Source organism: Notolepis coatsorum, assembly GCF_963971535.1.
Source record: "Notolepis coatsorum genome assembly, chromosome: 9".
Classification (NCBI taxonomy): domain Eukaryota; kingdom Metazoa; phylum Chordata; class Actinopteri; order Aulopiformes; family Paralepididae; genus Notolepis; species Notolepis coatsorum.
Window position 1 is genome coordinate 39,266,445 of NC_140173.1, and position 10,000 is coordinate 39,276,444.

The window sequence follows — 10,000 nt, forward strand, 5'->3', positions numbered from 1 at the left end:
CCCCTTTCCCTTTTACCCTTTCGAGGGGACCTTTTGTCCCCTCGCCAGGCCGTCACTGAAAATAACTATTTGTTCTTAATCAACCTGCCTATTTTCCTCCCATCCCAATTTTAGTCGTTATGCCAATTCCCCCCTCCCCTTCCTGGTCGTTGCTTGCATGTGCCCCCCACTGGTCGGTCTAGGGAGCCCTGAAGTCTATCAGATGCTTCCTCCGATACATAGGAGACAGGTAACAGCATCTTTTCACCTGACAGCGAGGACTCTCACTGGGGAAGTGTAACGCGTGGGAGGATCACACTACCTTCCCCAGTTCTCTCCCTCGCTGTGCAGGCGCCCTGACCGACCTGTAGGAGTCGCTGTTTACAACGACCAGGATACAACCCACCGGCTTCCCACCTGCTGACACTGACAATTGTGTCAGTATGACAACGACCAAGCCGGAGGCACCGCTGGCAGTTGGATTCGATCCCACTGTCTCTGCGGTGGTAGACAGGCGCTTAGTCCGCTGCGCTACCCGGCCGCACCAAATGGTATAATTTCTGTGTCAGAGAGCCCTGTAAAATGTCCACTGCTACAGAGCTCTCTCTGAGAAAGACACAGATGACTAATATTCACAGGCCTCAGTCATTGCCCATAACATGAACAGGTTTGATAAAGATATACTACACAGATAAGATAAGATATTCCTTCATTGATCACCTTGGGGAGATTCAGGAGATTCAGGCTCTTTGATCCGACCGATCTCCTCGACAATATGCTGAGACATAGTGACATGTGAACCGTTGGGTATGCAAGGACAGAGACGTGGATGATGCTCAGACAGGCCAATGCAGACATGCACTGAACACTAAACACTAACCACTATCTACGACTGAGAACCTGTGACCAACATTCCCTGCCTTTGAGACACACAGGGACTGTGAAGCGCTGACTTTTCTATCCATGTCCTTGTCTTTTTTAAATTAAAGCCTGGGATTTAAATGTGTCCCAAACCCTAAAACATTCTGAAACTATAAAAGAACGTGATAAACCTGATACCTGGAGGAGCGCTCGGAGTCTTCATCTCCATCCTCTCATCTAGAGTACAGTTCTGCACGGTCAAACTAAAATATAACAACAAAACATATGTTATGTTATGAGATTATATGTTATGAGTGAATGTTATGATGTGTAGCAACTTCTTGCTTACTAAGCTGTCTGTCTGTCTGTCTGTCTGTCTGTCTGTCTGTCTGTCTGTCTGTCTGTCTGTCTGTCTGTCTGTCTGTCTGTCTGTCTGTCTGTCTGTCTGTCTGTCTGTCTGTCTGTCTGTCTGTCTGTCTGTCTGTCTGTCTGTCTGTCTGTCTGTCTGTCTGTCTGTCTCTCTGTCTAAGATATAAGCAGAGAGGAGGAGAGGAGAGGAGTAACACTGTCTCTTTCTCACTCTCTTTCTCTCTCTCTCTCTCTCTCTCTCTCTCTCTCTCTCTCTCTCTCTCTCTCTCTCTCCTCTCTCTCTCTCTCTCTCTCTCTCTCTCTCTCTCTCTCTCTCTCTCTCTCTCTCTCTCTCTCTCTCTCTCTCTCTCTCTCTCTCTCTCTCTCTCTCTCTCTCTCTCTCTCTCTCTCTCTCTCTCTCTCTCTCTCTCTCAATTCAATTCAATTAAAAATGGGCTTTATTGACATGGGAAACATACTGTTGCATTGCCAAAACCAAACAAACCAAAACAATCAAACAGAGAAATCAGGACATTACAGAAGGATTTTTTTTTGTATGATTGACAGTCTTTATGGTGGTTGTATTCCATTGGATGTCCTTTTCTTGTCACAGCAGCTCACAAATCTTGCTGCTGTGTTTGCACATTGTTGTATTTCACCCCGTAGGTATGGGAGTTTTGAGTTCTCTCCCTCTCCTCTCTCTCTCTCTCTCTCTCTCTCTCTCTCTCTCTCTCTCTCTCTCTCTCTCTCTCTCTCTCTCTCTCTCTCTCTCTCTCTCTCTCTCTCTCTCTCTCTCTCCTCTCTCTCTCTCTCTATCTCCTCCTAGGCCACTGATGGAGACTTTGGGGACATTTGGAACAGTACGTTATTACTTCAGCGATGAGCCTGACCAGTAAGAAACACATACACGCACCGTACCACACAACCCTCCCCCTTCTCTATCTCTCTCTCTCTCCCTCATAGATACACTTTTCAATGGTGATTTCATATTTTGGACATTATGTCAGAGCTTATTAAATTATAATGGGGCATTGTTGACATTTACAAAAACCCTTGCATTCACCCTTAGACCCTTTCATAATGTAACCTGTTCAGTATCTATACGCCACAGAGCGTTCATAGCAGTCTATTTCATAATGTTACCTGTTCCCTCCTCTCTCCCTCCCCTCCCCCTCCTCTGTCCCTCCTCTGTCCCTCCTCTCTCCCTCCTCTCTCCCTCCTCTCTCCCTCCTCTCTCCCTCCCCCTCCTCTACCACCTCTCTCCCTCCTCTGTCCCTCCTCTCTCCCTCCTCTCTCCCTCCCCTCTCCCTCCCCTCTCCCTCCTCTCTCCCTCCTCTCTCCCTCCTCTCTCCCTCCCCCCCCTCCTCTCTCCCTCCTCTCTCCCTCCCCTCTCCCTCCTATCTCCCTCCTCTCTCCCTCCTCTCTCCCTCCTCTCTACCACCTCTCTCCCTCCTCTGTCCCTCCTCTCTCCCTCCCCCCTCCTATCTCCATCCCCTATCCCTCCCCTCTCCCTCCTATCTCCCTCCTCTCTCCCTCCCCTCTCCCTCCCCCCCTCCTCACTCCCTCCTCTCTCCCTCCCCTCTCCCTCCCCTCTCCCTCCTCTCTCCCTCCTCTCCTCCCTCATCTCTCCCTCCTCTGTCCCTCCTCTCTCCCTCATCTGTCCCCTCCCCTCTCCCTCTCCTCCCCCCCTCCTCCCCCCCCCCCTCCTCTCCCCCCCCCCCCCCCCCCCCTCCCCGGTCCCCATCAGGTTCTCCATGGACGCCGAGACGGGCTGGGTGACGCTGCAGGCGGGGCTGGACTTCGAGCTGATGCGTCGCTACACCCTGACGGTGCTGGCGCGGGGACGGGGGAGGGGAGGAGACCACGGGGCGCCTGAGGGTCAACGTCCTGGACGTCAACGACAACGCACCCGCCTTCCAGAAGGAGGCGTACCTGGGCGCGCTGCGGGAGAACGAGCAGGCCGTCCAGCAGGTGGCGCGTGTCAGGGTGAGGGACACACACACATACACACACATGCACGTGCGCACACACACACTCACACACACACACACACACACACACACATACACACACACACTCACACACACACGCACACACACACACAAGCAACATGCACACGCATCTGCACGCATGCACAAACACAGAGATTAACACGTGCACACACATGCCCTGCCATGCATACAAATACACAGCCATGCACGTTTTACAAAAAGGAAATATATACACACACAAACATACTAAAATCATACATATTGTGGGATATTTGTAGATATCCTGATGAAGAATGTGCTCAGTCAACCGAGGCTTGGATAATAACAAAGGTTTATTAACCAAACAGATAGAATACATAGAGAGAATGGCTGAGGCTCTCGCCCCAGGTGATCAGCTGAAATTACCCAGGTAAGAAGCCTTGATTGTGGTCGGGAGGAGCCCTTTATAGTTCAACAAAGGGGGTGTGTGGTCCCATTTGATAGGTCAGATGGGGGGGAGGGGGTACAGGTTTGGGGACACAGGGGAGGGGGGTGATTCCACAGAGAGGGGGGGGGGCACAGGTAAGGGGAACATATTTACATGAGGACATATTATACCACAATACTCACTTTTCTTTCTTATAATGTGGGTGAGATTAATGTATAATATACCAGGATTGTTTGGAACAGGTAAAAGTGGGGACCGATGTAATCCATCGGTTATCAGATAATGAAAAAAATAGAAAATAATTAAAATAATGAAAATGTTGGCCAATGTGTTCTGTTGGTTGGCCTAATAATTTAAACTAGTATTATTTATATACATGATTCATGACATGATCGACTGGACTGCGGTCTGTGTTATTTTGATATCAGAGATGTGGGAATAGATGTCACCCTTTTCTTTTATTAATCTCTCAAAATACCTATATCAATGAGTGGTCCTCATCTCTGATATCAAACAACAATTAACATAATCATTTGAAGCTATCGCTGTGCAAATATCTTGGCATACCTTCAGTCGTTCATGTCGTGACTCTGGGGAGCTAATGTGATCGTTGTGCATACAGGCATCGTAATAAACCAATTAAATACATGCACTGTCTGTGTGGTCAGAGTGCACAGGGTGAAAAAACAAAATAGTTTGCATAATTATTAGGAATAGGATTTACACATAAGGCTAATGTGTACAAAAACATTTTAACAACCGTTAACCTGGTGGTTAATAAAACTAACATGATTGATTATGGGAAACTGTTCAAAAATATATATATATATTTTTGCACGTTTTATGATGATTCTTGATGAAATTACTTAGGATCCAGTTGTATTTACCCTGAGTTTGAGTGTCACTTTCATCTGTGATTGCCTCAGTTTTGTTGGTCTTTACTTAGAATCAGGCAATTTTCTCCATTTCTTCTCTATAAATGAGGAGATAAAACGTCTTATGCATCGCTTCTGTATGTAATTCTAGTGCATATACTATCAATGGTTCACCATACAGGTGCAAAACAACGTTACATGTCCTCTTCTATGAGAGAATAAAACAACTGATTCTTTCTTGTCTGACAATACAATTTTGTAACCTAAGTAATTAAAATGTGATGTAATGTGATCATGTGGTCACTTCTTCCTTCAGCAATACATTTTAGCTCATTATTACTAACCATTGTTAATGCTTTCTCATTGATTTCTTTTCATCACATCCCTAGTTCATCGTTTTGCAGATACATACAATTGTGTGAAAAGTTTCCTTCTTGTGAAGGTATTAATCTGAATGATGTTGCGTCGTTGTTGACAAGGTGTTCTCTGTCGGTCGTGTGGCAGGGCCAAACAGTAACACATAAAAATTAAATAAATACATACAATAGACATTACCTTAGTGGCTAATGTGTCAAAATAAAATTGAAAACCGTTAACCTAGTGGTTAATATAAAAGGTGATTATGATAATCGTTATGCATTGTTCTGTGGTGCATACTATCAATGGTCAAAACAAACTTGGTGTCTTGGAACAATCCAACTGGTTCTGCCCTGTTTAACAATACCATTTTGCAATGTGACTCTGTGATCATTTCTCATTGTCATTATAAAATTGGTTAATGCAATCTTACTGATTGTATTTCATCATATTCCTAGTCAATAATTTTCCAGATACATATGAACTCTGTGAAACAGTTCTTGTTTGTGAATCTGACAGTTGCTGTGAAGTGTTGATCATCTGTTCTCGGTCTGTCGTGTGGCAGGGCCAATACATACATAACAATGTGGACAATGTGTGTTCAGAAGTATCTTGTTCCACAGGTCTCTGATGATGTCTCTTCTTGACGATGCAGTCGGGAACATTCACTGGTCGTCGTTCATTCAGAGGGGGCCTACAGGAGGTCGCCGTCCGCTCCCTGTGTACCTTGTCAAGGGTCACCGGTAGCAGTCAACTATAGTGGTCTTTTCCTGCAGCCTATGTTGTTCTCCACCACCATCACATGTCTGCCACTGTGCTCACGCTTGGCCCCTATCAGGCCTAGAGACATGGTGGTCAGGGCGTTCTTGAACGTGCTGTGTGGTGGTTGGTCCCCCCCGTTCCTCGTCATCGCGGTACTAGAGGGGCGAGGGGGCGGGCGTTTTTGAATGTGTTGTGCTGGTTTCGCTGTCCTCTCCTCGTCATTGCGGTACCACTTGATGGAGGGCGAAGGCCCGCCGGTGTAGTGGCTAATCAGTAGGACGCTCTCTCTCACACGGATGACAATCTTGTCATTTTAAATCCACCTTGATGGTCGGGGCTTTGGTTCCCATCTGCAGGTGATGGGTTTGGTCTGCAGTGCCGGGGTGGAGGCCGTCAAAGGTTGATCTCCTCTTCGTCAGTGTCTCCTTGGTCAGTCTCCTTTGTGGTCCTCTGCTCCACTTTCTTGGGGATGTCTGTGGGCTGGGTTGGATGGTTCTCCCACGGTTGTTGTCGTCGCCTCTGGTTGTGTCCGCAGCTTCGTGGTTCAGGTCACGCGTCGTCTCACTCGTCCTGTCCTCTCACCAATTCGTGATCTGAGGGTGATAAACACTGCCTTAGAAAACTCCTCACATAAATGATTCAACGCCTTTCTGCTAAAGTGGAAAATCATTTTGGGATTAATTCAATTCATTGTAAATAAAATCACTTAATTGACAATAGGAAATGCAAGCCAATTGCATTAGCAGTGATTCCTTACGTCAAGAAGGTCACATTCACTACAATCTTATCAGATCTTGTATCTAAATAGATCTTACAGCATTAGGCATTTAAATAAAATTAGTAAATGAATGGCCAAAGTCTTGAATCAGATAAAATAGTCTGTGGTGTTAAATTGAAGTTGATCTTACCTCAGGATGCGTTGGGTGTGCCTCAGGATACTTACCTCGCCATGACTTCTCTGGTGTTCTTCACATCTCAGTGTGGCTCATCATGGCATAGGGGGAAAAAAACATAAAATCTAGACAGCCAGTTAATTTTGCATGAAAAACAATCATTCGTTTTGTCATCTAACCCTAACTAACCTTACTGTCATGCATCTGTCCTAATAAACTAACCTACACTGTAGCACTCAACACTTTGATGACCATTGTTACTCAGCTGATAGAGTTGTGCTCTTTTTGATGTCCTGTCATACAGAACCTGTGAGTCGCTTTTGGATAAAAGTGTCAGCTAAATGATCAATGTATGTGTATACCTTGTACATTTAGATAATTGTGCTTCAATTTGTGGTTGATATTTTGCAGTCATGGAAATGTATTAGTTTGTTAAAAAGAATAGTTATGAATGTTATTGGTTATAAAGCAGAAAATAGTAGGAGGGGATAGCATGCAAGTTATGTTATTTTGTTAGTATGGGAAATATGGTGCCTTTCATGACTGCAAATTCATCACTAGTCTGATTCATGTTAACTAAGTGGTTCTCTGTTGCCATCCACCGCCAGGTGAGTCCACCAAGTCGGTGGTCACGAGTGCAGGCATTTGCATTGCTTTGTCTCCCAAGTGCCCACTCTGAAGAATTTACATGTGGGTATTTGGATGTAGATTTGTTCCAAATGGTCAATCGATTGTCTCTCAGCTCTGCACTGTCTCAGCTGATTTTCGTGTTCAAATGTAGATTATTTTGGGGTCTCAATTTAAATGATTGTAGCTGGTCTCACTTTGTGCTTTGTCTGTGTTCAGATGCAAATCACTGGAGTTTCAGCTTTTGTGATACAATGTGTTTACACCCATTCTGCATCTTGACCCAGAGCCAGATCTCTTGGTTGTCTGTAAATACAAACACATGTTAATTTTCCACTCTTTTCTAAGACCATCTGAGTGGGTTCTCCTTGATTGTCTGTGAGCTTAACAAAACATCAGCTATTTCTCATCCATCCCGTCCTAGGATGTAATGATAGTGTTATCATTTATCAATCATATCGCATATGTACACAAGCATCATATGAATGTGGACCCACACATTTTGAATCATGTTTAAAATGTCTTACAATGGAAAGGGCTAGTTATCTTTCATTGGTTCTTTAGATAAACACATTAACTCAAGTGAATATAACCTAAACATCTTACTTTTAAACATGATCTATGTTGTTTGTGCCCAAGTTTTTCAACATTGAAAGCTTATAAAGTCTAATCTAACGCTGTTTATGTGGACAATTCCTGTACTGCCATATACTGGGAACCGGAAGTGTTTGTTTAGCTCCCCGTATTGGTCAGGGTACGCCCACAGATGTATTATAATTCTGAAACAGACATTGTAATTAGCTTTATGTGACTTATAATGTGTAAATTAAAGCAACATAAACACTCAAGTGATCTGAGATAGTTGTAATTTGCTGTAACTGAGATGATAGTTGTGTATATGTACAGTTTCTACGTCAAATGACTCCCTTTTCTTGACTCCTTTTGTATCACAAACAGTACTGAATTTGCAAATCTGGTATGTCATAAATGTACAGATGTAGCAGTACTGACTATCTGTATGTCATGTATGTCATAATATGTCCTGATAAATTGAAAATGGGGGACCCTGATGTAAACAAATCTGGTATTGAAAATGGGGGACCCTGATGTAAACAAGACTAAAGTCTCTCTCTGGTCTGCATCCCCTTAACAATTGTGTGTTGAGCTGTGCTGTATTGTACCTATTCTGCAATCTGTTAATAAAGTTTTCAATCAATCAATCAAAGCATCTATATTTATGATTTTCATACTCACCGGGGAAAGCTGTTTGTGTTGACGTTGTTCCTGAGGCTGTAGCACGTTACGTGTCGTTAATGCAATGTTCGGTTCGTTTCTCCGGTGGTTTGGGATAATGCAATCCTGGAAACACTCTTCTGCATCTCGCCACCGCAACTCAACACTTTCCAATAGCAGCGCGCACATACATATACAAATAAAACATATACTGCACGTGGATTTCATATACCTTCGGCCTTGGGCATATTAAACTTTACGTTTGCCTATGGATAGTTTAATATAAAATCATAACTTAACGGCGCGCATAGCCTCACGTCATTGCTCCATGCGACGTTCGTGTGTTCTCATTCGCCTCGGAAATAACGCTTTGCAATTCATACAGTATTTTTCCCACGAGCTCTCAATAGCCTGGAATTCCTATACCAGCGTTTTGTTACCGAATGAACGCGCCTGTGCATATGTGAAACGTAAACAAACTGAAACGATAAAACTATACTTCCCCAAATGGTTGTTCCCGTGGGCCGGTTCCGGAAATTACTACCCTAGTTTGTTCCCGTGAACTGCACTTCAATGTTATTCTTTGTATAACGGTAACTCGTCTCTCAATGCTCGTCGCGCTATCCGCAGCCGGTTCTTGGCTCAATAAAGCAACGCGACGGGTCCTATAATACTTGTGCACATACAAACGAGACTTAAACAGACAAACAAACATTAATACATATAAGTTAACGTGTGTATATATCTGACTGTATTGGATCGCTGTACGTTTAGTCGGCCAACATCTGTTGCGACAAGGCATTTATACCCTTGATATATAACTACACATCGTTATTAAAATCATAACGACCGAACCTGACTTCGAAATTTACCAGCGATATATTAGATTATATATACCTTTTAATCATACTCTCGGCCTCTTAACCCGCGACTAACGTCCTGTTTAATGTACTTTCCGCGACTGATGTCCCGTTTAATGTACATTTACGTACTCCCCGGACATCGCGTAATCATGTACTAACTAGGACATCGCGTGATCATCTTCCCGCTATCTGTATTGATCAATTGGTTAATTTAATCCAAAATACATCGTTTTCAGGAATGGAAGAGATTGTGAGCTTAGTTTGAGGTTGAAACAATGAATATTATGACGCTACTCTGGTAATTTCTAATTATGATTCCATCAGCTTCTCGGTCCTACTTCCCGCCTCTTTGCAAAGGAATCACAGAACGTTTTTAACAGAGTAGCGTTTTCAAGGATATCACATCATAATAAGCTCACATATCTTCTTTTGTTGCCTATATTTTTTAGTCTGCATCAGCTAGACTAGGGGTAGCAATCCAACAACCTGTACTGTGTGCCTTAGCTTTTGGTCGGCTCCGACTCGACCTGGAATAGCACTTCAACCTTTGTGCCTAAACTTTTGGGACTAGCACATATAACCCATCCTTTCAGAACCGCCTGATAAGGACCCAGGTGCACGCGCGCCCTGGTAACGATTCTCAATACAGATCAGATATATTAATGCACATTATTCTTACTCAGCCATGATCTCAATATTTGACAACATTCTGTAATATTCACCTGGCACAGAGAAAAGCGGGAAGATTTTAATTCCTTTCCATACATTTTTGGTCGACCAGTCT

The 10,000-nt window shown here is 43.9% G+C and overlaps 1 protein-coding gene across 1 annotated transcript in view; it reads left to right on the forward strand.

The window, feature by feature from the left end:
- The window catches only part of cdh23 (cadherin-related 23), a gene marked incomplete at both ends in the record, with an annotated part of 775,072 nt that overhangs the window by 454,288 nt on the left and 310,784 nt on the right, over positions 1-10,000 (forward strand). The window contains 4 exon segments of the mRNA XM_084321844.1: positions 2,015-2,032; positions 2,034-2,080; positions 2,936-3,029; positions 3,031-3,174. Coding sequence (XP_084177970.1) covers positions 2,015-2,032; positions 2,034-2,080; positions 2,936-3,029; positions 3,031-3,174 — 303 coding nt within the window.